Raw genomic sequence first — 12919 nt, forward strand, 5'->3', positions numbered from 1 at the left:
GCATACCATAGCCAGAGATTCTAATATTCACTGCTTGAAATATAAGACTATCTGATAACACATTTTTATATACTGTTGAGTGGAACAATCTACCACAGCAACTCAAAGCCATACCAACATACCAACCTTAACCACATTTAAAAAAAATGTCAAAAGCTGGCTTATGTGTGAACAGTGTAAATATTTTTAAAGCCCCCGCCACACAGTACATTTTAAACTCTCCCTAATGGAGAAGACTGCATGTATTGACAGCATCTCATTGGGTGGTGCACTGCTACCTTAAACACTACCTCAAATCTTTGAGATCTACAGTCCCCATGCCCATTGAAATGTCTTCACAATTCGCTGACTATTCAAGCACACAAACATTAGACATTCAATGTAAGTGTTTGAGGAAATATAACCAGTCTTAAGAACCATTCAAAATCAACACACGTTCTTCAACTGAGCGATCAAACCAAGACATCATTCAGGTGGCTCTATCAAGGTGTCCGATGTCAGTTTCTTTATGGACTCTATGCTTGTAAATCAATCACATTGACATCCTGAGCATCAAATCAATAAAGCTTGAGACTTGAGGCAACAAAATACGAAGGAGCGATTTCTAAATTACAGTATGAAGAAGCATCAAAATGTTTATTTGTAACTTTACACAATATGCCCATATGAAGAAAATAATGAGGTGAGCAGCTCTTCATTCATACACATTTCAACAGATCGGTGTAAGATACATTACATGTAGTGTTCACCTAAACGGAAAACATCAGATTTCTCACATTTATACATTTCTTATGTACATTTAAAAGCGTAAACCATTTATTAGGTTACGTTTACAATGATTTACAAGACAGAACAAAATGCGACAGAACATGGGATGCTTCGGATAAAAGTGTAAACACAATGAACTTCAAAGTGATACAGAGAAAACAGTCAAACTGTCCAAATGCCAAAAATAAGTAAAAGAAATCTAAAAATGGAAACAAAAAAAGATTTCTTCATATGATACTGTGGGATGAAGGACCCACAGGACCCACACCCTGACTGAGGTTATCTTCCAATACTTAGAAAAAATTCATGCTTCCTTCCTCTCTTACTTGAAGTAATCCCAGAGAGTAGGAAAGGAAATGAATGTAGCAATTTGGAACAGGGCCTGAGAATGTTATAGGCTGAATCGAGTTGCATGATTGTAGCTGAGTAAGTGTGTAAAACAAATTAATGGTCCTGGATGAGGTTAAATTAATATTATTTGTTTTATTATTTTTTATTATTAACATACTGTACAAGAAAACGTTATAACTAAGTACCTTTTATGATCGTATTGTCTTCATCATTTCATTAGAAACACAATCATTCACAATAAAAGATGGCAAAATAAAACAATATGAGTAGTAATTAAAATAGTATTTTATATTCTAAATCTATAATTAAATAAACCTTGATATGTATAAAGGATATGTGTTGACAGATAATGAGAAATATGTTGAAACATCACAGCTATGAAACATGGAAAGGACATGCATTTGAATGCCAGAATACATGTTATGCCATTGCGCTTTGACAATGACCTTAACATAATAAACACAGGCAGGTTTCGTTTCTGATATACAAGTTTTCTTTCTTTTTTTGCTGTTCTTTGCATCCAACTTCTTCATTGGCCCGTGACATACTCTACTGCTGGTAGGCTAAGTCAAGGCTCTTGGTGCATACTGTGAGGAACTCAGTGCAGAACCGTCTTTCAGCACAGGATATTCTAACTCAGAGTGAGGCCATCATATAGTCAAGTCAAGTTATTCTAGACCCATAGGCTGCTCTGTTTATTTAGCATGGATTGAAATTGGGCAGACCATACATTAAAAGAAAACACAACAGAAAACACGAGGGAGCTTTTTTTCTCTCTAATGTCTTTGTATCAAAATGAGCACATATCTCACCAGCAAGAGGCCCTTGGCATTGTTCTTTCAGACTCACGTCACATGACAGTCAAACCTCAAGTGGCGACCTGCTCCTCCTAAACTCTTAAGGAGATGTATCCACAGGGAGGAAGTGCAGACTACAAACTTCCTGGCTGAGAGCCAATGGGATGTGCAGAACCCCCCAGCTGGGCTGGGCAGAGACCCAACCAGGGAGCAGACAAGTCACTCTGGATAAACTCCATTACAGAGTGTGGAGGTGAGGAGGCACACGTAGCGGACACTCAACGTCACAATAAAGGGCTTCCGTTATCATCAGGTTCACTTCAGCACGCCGTGCTGTTGAGAGACGGGTAAAAAGAGAGCAACAACTTGTCAGAAAACAGAGGCGTTTGCGGTCCTTTCAGGTGTATTCAGGCTCCCCTTTTGGTCAGGCGGTTCAAACACAGGTCCCCTGATGCGTTACTGCGTGCGGTTTGCGGTTCTTCAGGCCATGGTACTTGTCTCTGAAGTCTCCAGGTTTCTGCTGTGAGGTGTCGATCAGGGCACTGGCGATGGCAATGCCTACAGGGAGGAGGGAGGGAGACAGAAAAAGTAAGGTGAGCTTCAAAGTAAACAGACTCAGCAGCGTGGCAGGTAAAACACAGTGACCAGTAATGAGCTCACTGCCTCCCGTCGGCTTAAACCCATTCCCAACTCCCTAGCACCACTTCCCCAACTCTAGTCCAAGCCCTCACATATCAGAGTTCAGCAGGATGCAATGACGGCCTACAGGTCACTGAAGCATAGCTCTACACCCCTCTGGGCTGCTCTGGGCTGTTATTTCTCTCAATACAACAATCTGATTGGTCAGCTATTTTCTCCAAAAGGCAGAAAAGTAGAGAACACAATGACAGCAGATGTTCCTGCGTTCTGTTGGCATGCTGTAATTCATATGGATTTTCAGCATGACTTGCCCTCTGTACAGCGGTAGGCTTGACTAGTATACTCATTAGGACAGGGACTAAATCTTCTTGTATGCAGCCAAAAAACGTAACAGAAAAACAAGGAAAAGCTCACCAATTTGGACACAACATGCTTAAGCATTTCACACACCAGTGATTCCTGGGTTATTGCAGAGGGAAAACCAATTGTGTGTGTGTGTGTGTGTGTGTGTGTGTGTGTGTGTGTGTGTGTGTGTGTGTGTGTGTGTGTGTGTGTGTGTGTGTGTGTGTGTGTGTGTGTCTGGTCCAGCCACAGTGCGCCCTTCATCGCAAAAATCGCTTCAATGCCCTTTCCCACCGTCTTTTGCTGCCCGCTGCCACGGACAGAAGGCAGGCCTTCAGCATTGATTATAAAACAAGATGTACGACTTAAACTGGGATGGATGGAGGGATGAAGACGGGGGTGGAGGAGAGAAAAGAGCCTGGGCCGACACTCTAGTCTACAGTCTGACGTGTCTGGTCGGTGGAACCATCCCAGACCAGATTACCTGTCAGCCCCTTCACTCCAAATCCCAACTAGATCCTTCCAACACAGTTACCTGACACTTTTCTATAGCAATCACTACATGTAACACTGCATGTCTGACCTTGAAAACCACGAGATTCAAAGCCATCACTACTCTTGGATAGAAACCACCACCATGTGTAACCCTTGAAAGACTAACTTTACACACTTAAATAAAAATAAAATATTTTTTATCAAAAACTAAAAACATTTCATGAAAAAGTTGTCTTTCTAGATGCCAGTTGAGGCAACTCAACCGAAGATGAACGCTAACTACAAAATAGCTTTTTGGTCATGACAGAGTACTATTTAAAGCCAATGGTTTCTGGATGACATGAGATATCCATCTCAAATTCAATTAATTGGACAACATAATCAAATCAGGATACAGATGAGTGGAGGTGAAGGGCGCTCCCTACTAATGAAACCTATAAATGGGATTGTTTTGTCAGGTGAGGTTCCTGAACCATTAACGTACAAAGTGCTTCCGAACAGGAAGGGACCCCAAATGCACAGAAAATGAAATCAAACAGGAGAGTGAGAACCCTTGTGAAAACCTTGTCCTAGGTTGATATCTTCACCTGACAATGTGGAAAATGTGGTTGACAACGTAGACCAGATGTGCTAGCTTCATCCCAAAGGCAGTTCCTATAGTAACGGAATTTAATGCATACTGTTTTTCATATGTTAAATAACTAGTTATTAATAGTCCTTTAAAACCCCATCACCAAACATTTCAGGACAGATATTATCTTAGACTGGAAGTCAATGAAAGGTTTACATAGAGGGTCCACTCTGGCTCAATCCTCTCTGGTTCCCACATCGCTGTCAACCAGCTCTCCACTCACACAGGGGGAACGGTCAGAGACAAGGTGATGCTTCTGCTACCCTCAGAACAACACTGTAGTGGACTCAGCCTGCACTGTAGGCCAGGGAGAGAAAGAGAGCCCAGAGGCTGGATGTTCATAGACACTCTGCCTGAAAACAGAACACCATACACTAGCATTCCCTTACATTCCCAATAATGGTGAAATCGTTCCAAAAAAAAAAAAAGGGATTAAGGAAAATTGTTTAACTTCTATCTTTATTTTGTGTGCTTAATCTTTCCTCGACACACTCAGCAGCACGTTAGTTTAATGCGCTCAGGAAAAGCCCAGACCACCAGACCACGAAGCTGTGATGGGGAACGGGGGCAACATTGGTGGCAGCACGGCGGAGAGAGAGATAGAGAGATGGAGCAGAACAGGAGAGATAACTGGGCCCTGATTGTGTTTTTTCTTCATTTTCCTCCGCTGGCTTGGGGAACGCCAAGGGATTTATCAACCAGCAGGTTACCTGGGACTGGAAGACATGTCTCTACAGGAACCACAGCTAAATGCAAATCGCTAGTCGCTGGGTGATGAGGGCGCCACCACAGACGCTTACCTCAGACTGCACTTGTTCAATAGATCTCCTTCACACCTCCATCCTGCTCTCTCTCTCTCTGTCTATCTCTCCCACTCTCTCTGTCATGGTTGGTCCACCTCTCATCCTGAATAGGCAGATTATCGTTGATGTGAAGGGGATTGCTGTGTTTGTATGGAGACTATGTTTAAACCCCTGAGAACATGCTGGTATCTGGCAGGCAGATGGTTCCTTCCCTGTCTTGACCTAGTTCGCACCCATTAGGGGCCCACAACAATGGAGGAGGAGGTAGACATGATGGAAGGATGAGAGGTAGCAGGGAAACAGAGGTAGACATGATGGAAGGATGAGAGGTAGCAGGGAAACAGAGGTAGACATGATGGAAGGATGAGAGGTAGCAGGGAAACAGAGGTAGACATGATGGAAGGATGAGAGGTAGCAGGGAAACAGAGGTAGACATGATGGAAGGATGAGAGGTAGCAGGGAAACAGAGGTAGACATGATGGAAGGATGAGAGGTAGCAGGGAAACAGAGGTAGACATGATGGAAGGATGAGAGGTAGCAGGGAAACAGAGGTAGACATGATGGAAGGATGAGAGGTAGCAGGGAAACAGAGGTAGATGGCTGATAGACAGATGTCCATCCATCTGTCTATCTGTCAGTCTCTGTCCCTTCAGCAAATTGGAGCATGTCTGTCTGTCGGATATTTAATCCATGTGCCAATCCAGCTCCAGCTGTAAATCTGTGTGAGAAGCCTGACTTTTAAAAGTACACACCCTTCCTCAGACATTTCTTTATGTTGAAACCAACTTCCCTACATTCCTCACTAAGCAGCTAGTCCCAGTAGGTTGGAATCAGAGTTAGCACATTCCTACAATAACTCCCCACTCAACTATTAGTCTGAATGAATTAATAGGCCTGGATAGAGCCACCCCTACACTGACTTAGGCAGAATAAGAAAGGTGTGTGTGTGTGCGCAAGGGAGTGTGTGTGTGTTGGAGGTGTTCCTGGTCTCCTCGACAAGGGCTTAGAGAAGTGGACTTAGAGACAGGCCTGTGGAGAGGAGGGTGTTTGTGGGTATGTTTGTGTACATGCAGGCAGATTGTCTATACCAGATAACAACCTATACAACAAAAACATATACTACTTATAGCAGATGGAGAAACTACAGTTGAAAGGTGACATTCCCTCCCTGGTGTTTTGTATGGATATCGTCGGTATGTGCCTTTTCCTATGAAGATGAACCCTTTATCCACCTGTGCTATCCTGGGAGCCTCGGCTCTGCTGTTAGCAGCACTACAGAACAATGTTTTAGAGCACTGGACCAGATAGGGCTGCTCTACCCAGCACAAAAACCCCAGCATCCACACACTTCCCAAAATCAGTTCTGAACCACCACATATGGAGAGAGGAGACTCAGTTTGAAACTGCCGCTTTTAAATATTAAAACAAGGACTGCATGCAGGGGATGCCTTTCACTACACAAACAATTGTATACATTCCTCTTCCCCGCTTCTAGGAAGGGGGTCAGATAATGGTGACGCTACTAGGGGAAGGAACGACGAGAGCAGACGAAAAAACAAAGAGAGGTAAAAATAACTTGTGCTCATGAAACATTCCTCTTGAAGTGAGTCCACAGAGAGCGCTGGGAACGGGCTGAGTGCGCCCAAAGTGACTTCACTTCCACACACACTCAGATCAATGGTGGAACAGCTCTGATCCTAGAAGGGCCTCTCCAGAGAGAGAGCGAGAGAGAGAGAGAGAGAGAGAGAGAGAGAGAGAGAGAGAGAGAGAGAGAGAGAGAGAGAGAGAGCGAGGAAGAGCAAGCGAAAGAAAGAAAGAGAGAAAGAGCGCGCGCGAGAGAGAGCGAGGAAAAGAGAGCGAGAAAGAGAGAGCGAGAAAGAGAGCGAGAAGAGAGAAAATAAAGCAAGGGAAGGAGGGTGAAATAGTCTGTTTCATTCAGAGAGGACTTTATCTACCCATTCTCTTTCTCTCTGTTCGTGTGCGTTTGCACTCCTAGCGATCTCTCTGATCTTCTCTGACCCTTTTCTCACATACCTCCCAGAACTTCCAGCGACACACACATGAAAGCGTAGTACTCAGGGAAAAACTAATCTACACAAAACTGTATTGTCCAGCATCATCATACATACCATACATGTTTCTAAGTGGTAACACAGTGTGACAATTCTGACATCACAGAATAATCCTCTCCACATTAACCAGACCGGGGCTATGTCGTTAGTCGTTTGAAGTCATGATGTGACTGGGTTAACATTTTACTATATTTGCACTTTTAAATGTGTCTAGTATTTTGGAATATTCAGAGGAGAGTGATGGTTCCTGGGCACATGACACACTGACACATTCAAACACAAACTGAAAAACACACCTATGCACAAACACACAGGCACACACACATGCTCTCACATACTAACTGGTGTAGGCATCTATCCCTGACCAGTCTGCACACATCAGATGGGACCAGCTAAATAGCCATTTCCAGTTTCCACCCCGAGTGTCCCATAAAGCCCCTGAGGCATTCCAATCCCCTCCCTCTTCCTGGTTTCACAGCACTCCTTCAAGGACTTACTGCAGTGACACTTCCATTACTATAGTTCCATGTGTGATATGCATATCAAATACTTAATCACCCCAATATTACCGCATAAAACTGTCCGACCACTGCACTACAAAAAGAGGGCTAGCAAAGTTAATCAATCACCGCACTTTGACTGTATGAAATGGTTCAATCAAGCCCCAGGTCAACAAACTTTTCACTCATCCCACATTTCTTGAAAAATTTGATAAAAATCGCAAATTGACATGCAAAATGTCAGAATTACCGCAGCAAAATCAAAATCAAGCATCTTTGGCCGCAACTATCACAAAAAAACTCTGGAATCCTCAAGGGACTGACTATACAGTATGCATTTACCCAACAGCAGTAGCCAGTACCGTAGCCTGCACTTACTGGCTGAACTTATAAGCTGCTACTATTTTCCCAGTACTGGTGGCTTTTAAGGCTCCTCTAAATGTAATATAAGCAGCTTTTCCCAGCATGAGAACCTGCTGCCTTGCAAAGTGCTTAACTTCTACCGTCTTTTACAGGCTTCCTGCTGCAGTCACTTTAACACCTGCTCGTATTTCAGCTAGTTTATTATACCTGCATGATGAGCTGACAGCACTCTCTCAGAAAGACCTGGGCTTCAGGGGAAACAGGAGAGAAAAAGGAGAGGAATACAATAAGTGAGAAAGAGAGAAAGCGAGAGGCAGAGAGAGAGGAAGAGTGAGTGAGAGATAGTGAGTGAGTGAGAGATATAGTGAGTGAATGAGTGATAGAATGATAGAGTGAGTGATAGTGTGAGTGAGTGAGTGAGTGAGTGAGTGAGTGAGTGAGTGAGTGATAGAGTGAGTGAGTGAGTGAGAGTGAGTGAGAGTGAGTGAGTTATAGTTTGAGTGAGTGAGTGAGTTATAGTGTGAGTGAGTGAGTTATAGTGTGAGTGAGTGAGTGAGTTATAGTGTGAGTGAGTGAGAGAGTTATAGTGTGACTGAGTGAGTGAGTTATAGTGTGACTGAGTGAGTGAGTTATAGTGTGAGTGAGTGATAGAGTGAGTGAGTGAGTGATATAGTGAGTGACTGAGTGAGAGATATAGTGAGTGATAGATTGAATGAGTGACAGAATGATAGAGTGAGTGATAGAGTGAGTAAGTGAGTGAGTGAGTGATAGAGTGAGTGAGAGAGTGATACTGAGTGAGTGATAGTGTGAGTGAGTGAGTGAGTGATAGAGTGAGTGAGTGAGTGAGTGAGTTATAGAGTGAGTGAGTTATAGAGTGAGTGAGTGATAGAGTGATAGAGTGAGTGATAGAGTGAGTGAGAGTGAGAGAATGAGTGAGTGAGTTAGTGTGAGTGAGTGATAGAGTGAGTGAGTTATAGAGTGAGTGATAGAGTGTGTGAGAGAGTGAGTGATAGACTGAGTGAGTGAGTTATAGTGTGACTGAGTGAGTGAGTTATAGTGTGAGTGAGTGATAGAGTGAGTGAGTGAGTGAGAGATATAGTGAGTGACTGAGTGAGAGATATAGTGAGTGAATGAGTGATAGATTGAATGAGTGACAGAATGATAGAGTGAGTAAGTGAGTGATAGAGTGAGTGAGTGATAGAGTGAGTGAGAGAGTGATAGACTGAGTGAGTGATAGAGTGTGTGAGAGAGTGAGTGATAGAGTGAGTGAGTGAGTTATAGAGTGAGTGATAGAGTGAGCGAGAGAGAGAGAGTGAGTGGGTGAGTTATAGTGTGAGTGAGTGAGTGAGTTATAGAGTGAGTGAGTGAGTGAGTGAGTGATAGAGTGAGTGAGTTAGTGAGTTATAGAGTGAGTGAGTTAGTGAGTTATAGAGTGAGTGATAGAGTGAGTGAGTGAGTGAGTGAGTGAGTGAGTGAGTCAGTGAGTGAGTGATAATGTGTGCTTGTGTGAAGGGGAAAGAGTGACAGAGGGAAAGACATATTTAGCTGGGTGCTGTCAGTGATGCATTCTAAAGCAGTCCCTAGCTCATCTCTGTGACACTGTGTGCCATTCAAATGGTCATCTCCCTATTCATCTATCCACAGCACAGCGGCATATTTAGCACCTCTGAAATATCACGTATCCTCTTAGGAGAAACAGGAGGTCATCTGGGCTCTGCTGGAAAACCTATTGGAGGGAACAGCCTTCTAATTCCTCCCGGTCTAACAAGTTTCCTTCTCTCTCTCAAATCAAAGCCCCGAATAGCTGGTAGATCTGTGTCCGTCAAACACAGATGGTACAGGTTTCCAAATGTAACTGCCTGAAGGAGAGAAAGACAGTCTGGCAGAGATTGGGTTGTAGGGGAGGTGGGGCTGAGATCTAACAGAGAAAGAGGAAAGGTAAGGGAGGTTGGGGGAGGAGAGGAGAGTCTTCACCTCCCTATGCTGTCATGCTTCAGTCAGCAGCTGTCTGGGCAAGGTGGAGGTGAGAAGAGAGGGTTGAAGCAAGAAGGCAGGGAGACAGAGAGACAGAGATAAAGACAGAGAGATAGTAGAAGGAAGTATTTTCTAAATGAAACTTTTTCTCTTATGTTCTACACTGAGTGGACAAAACATTGGGAACACCTGCTCTTTCCATGACATAGACTGACCAGGTGAATCCAGGTGAAAGATATGATCCCTTATTGATGGCACTTGTTAAATCCACTTATATCAGTGTAGATGAAGGGAAGGAGACAGGTTAAAGGATTTTTAAGCCTTGAGATAATTGAGACATGGATTGTGTATGTGTGCCATTCAGAGGGTGAATGGGCAAGACAAAAGATTTAGGTGCCTTTGTATGGTAGTAGGTGCCAGGCGCACCCGTTTGTGTCAAGAACTGTAACGCTGCTGGGTTTTTCACGCTCAACAGTTTCCCGTGTGTATCAAGAATGGTCCACCACCTGAAAAAAGGACATCCAGCCAACTATACACAACTGTGGAAAGCATTGGAGTGAACATGGGCAAGCATCCCTGTGGAACGCTTTCGACACCTTGTAGAATCCATGCCCCGACAAATTGAGGCTGTTCTGAGGGCAAAAGGGGGTGCAACTCAATATTCCGAAGATGTTCCTTATGTTTGGTCTACTCAGTGTATATGTGGAATGGTAGAGGGAAATAGAGGTACCGGAAGCATGTGGTAGATCTGGGAGAAGGGCTGGTCTAGAGGCCAGACAGTGAGTGGAAAGGAGACGGGTGCTTACCAGACTGGCCAGGTGGAGGTATTCCTGAAGGGACTCTGGGCAGACACATGAGGACGGTCAGTACGCCGGCCCTGCTCCCCCAACATGGCTCCACTGCTATAGGCTTGGGCACACCCTGCACAGAGAGAGAGGAAGGAAGGAGCATGTCAGTCATGTCAATCAATAAACACTCCCAAATCCCATGACAAAGTGGTGCGTGAGATTTCCACACACCACACGGTCCCACTGTTTCTATGAGAACATTACCCCGCTTGTGTTCCGCTAAAACTTAGCTTGTTATGTTTTGCTGTTGCCTTGTAATTAATTCAAAGTCATTTTTTGAAAGATGAAACATAGATTTTGTGACCCCTAAAATACACACACAGACAATATGCAAAATGTTAGACCAGAGCATGGATCCAGCAAGGGAATGGACAGCAGCATTCACCAGCTACTAAGATAGGTCTGTAGGCAGCCCATATCCAGGCACTGGTGAGTCACTGACTGGGCATCGATTTCAGTTAGGCTGGATGTCCAGTGGATGGAGGACCCGCTCCCACCCTGCTCCCACCTCCCCCAGATGAGGGCCTCACACATGGGGGAGTGGGCTGACAGACAAGCCCTAGAGCTCAACCTGAAGCCCGAGTAACGGAGATGGATGGTTGGAGGGGACGCTAGGTGCAGGGGAGGTATTTTCCTCCTAGCCACCACATCCATTTCACTTAGGCTTGTTGAGGGACAGACCCTGGGGGGTGTGGCTAGAGAGGACCACTCATTTCTTTCCATTAAGCCATACTCTCCTCACAGCTCACGCCTCCTGACTACCAAGTAGCTTAGGGCGTGGCTCAAGATACCAGCCTCAGCTTCTCCTAGGAGAGGGTCTCAAACATGTCCCTACCAAGGAGGCAACCTGTATGTAAATAAACTGTATAGCCAAAGCTGTGTGTAAATAAACTGTATAGCCAAAGCTGTGTGTAAATAAACTGTATAGCCAAAGCTGTGTGTAAATAAACTGTATATTCCAAAGCTGTGTGTAAATAAACTGTATAGTCCAAAGCTGTGTGTAAATAAACTGTATAGCCAAAGCTGTGTGTAAATAAACTGTATAGTCCAAAGCTGTGTGTAAATAAACGGTATAGTCCAAAGCTGTGTGATTGCTGCCGCCAGCTGTGTGATTGCATACTTAACATCCCGGCTGGGATCATTGCTATACCACACTGGCATACTTAACATCCCAGCTGTGATCATTGCTATACCACACTGGCATACTTAACATCCCAGCTGTGATCATTGCAATACCACACTTGCATACTGCAGCACGTGTTCTTTTTTCCCCACTCTCAAAGGACAACTTAATCATCACTGACCTCGCATAGATACTGTCAAAGGCACAATATACATTTCCAGTAGTATGTAATGGGATGTACAAACAACAAAAACACACACAAGCATAACACACACACACGTTCTTTCAGCTTTAAGGTGCATTGATCCCTGCTGTGAGATGATTAAACAGAGTGATGAGATGATGTGGTCTCTTGATCATCCTCCACGGTGCCTTGCTGCTACGCACAGCTCTCAAACACAGAACAGAAGCACAGCACGGGGCTTACAGGAGAACAAGAGAGGAAACAATGGTGCTGAAGAGGAGTCGATGGGAGAGATGAAGAGGAGTCGATGGGAGAGATGAAGAGGAGTCGATGGGAGAGATGAAGAGGTGGTGCTAGGACACCACAGTCTACAGTTGACCTTGAGGGCAGCAACTCTATTCAAACAAAGTCTATATGCACCTGAGATTTCCTTGTTATAGGGTCTCTGTGGTGCTGGCTGCAGCTGCTGTCAGACGGAGCTCTACTGAACTACAATATCGAGCAGCAGGTTTGACCCCGGTACCACACCAGAGAGGGAGGTGTCGGGTGACCACAGGGGTCAGGGTTGGACCGTGTTTACTCCCGGTGTCTGGTCTGGGGAGGACCTGAGATGAGAGGAGACAGATGTGGTTGTTTACCAGCAACAGGGACGAAGTCTTGACCTCTGGTCATCCAGATCAATGTCCTGTCGGCAGACAATAGCAGAGCAGCCTCCTCTTACATAGGCTGGGTTACAGTACCAGCACCCTTACACCCTGCACTACCAATTACACCTAGACAAGACCTTGTGTTTCAGTCGGAACGCACCAAAGGTATGTCAACACGGTGAGATTAAAGTGGATAGAGGGGTGCTAGGGTTTAGTCAGGGTGCCTGTCCTCTCTATAGCACTCTGAAGTGCCATGGGTTGAGCTCCCTGAGAGTAGCCTGTACAGGGCAGCAGCGTGGCTTGCCACTCTCTCTCACTCCAGAGAACTCACCTCGTTCTGCCTAAAGAAATGGTGGCAATGTTGAGTGCTCTACCTGAGATC

The 12919-nt window shown here is 44.7% G+C and overlaps 1 protein-coding gene across 3 annotated transcripts in view; it reads right to left on the reverse strand.

The window, feature by feature from the left end:
* Positions 1 to 609: 609 nt before the first annotated feature.
* Positions 610 to 12919, reverse strand: part of LOC106577124 (attractin-like protein 1) — a 355235-nt gene continuing 342925 nt past the window's right edge. For all 3 annotated transcript variants that reach the window (XM_014154875.2, XM_014154874.2, XM_014154877.2), the window contains 2 exons: positions 10542 to 10656; positions 610 to 2474 (listed from right to left, as the gene is read on the reverse strand). In XM_014154875.2, the coding sequence (XP_014010350.1) occupies positions 2350 to 2474; positions 10542 to 10656 (240 nt within the window). In that variant the 3' untranslated portion in view covers positions 610 to 2349. The remainder of the gene's footprint in view (positions 2475 to 10541; positions 10657 to 12919) is intronic.

Source organism: Salmo salar, chromosome ssa18 (assembly GCF_905237065.1).
Source record: "Salmo salar chromosome ssa18, Ssal_v3.1, whole genome shotgun sequence".
Taxonomy (NCBI): domain Eukaryota; kingdom Metazoa; phylum Chordata; class Actinopteri; order Salmoniformes; family Salmonidae; genus Salmo; species Salmo salar.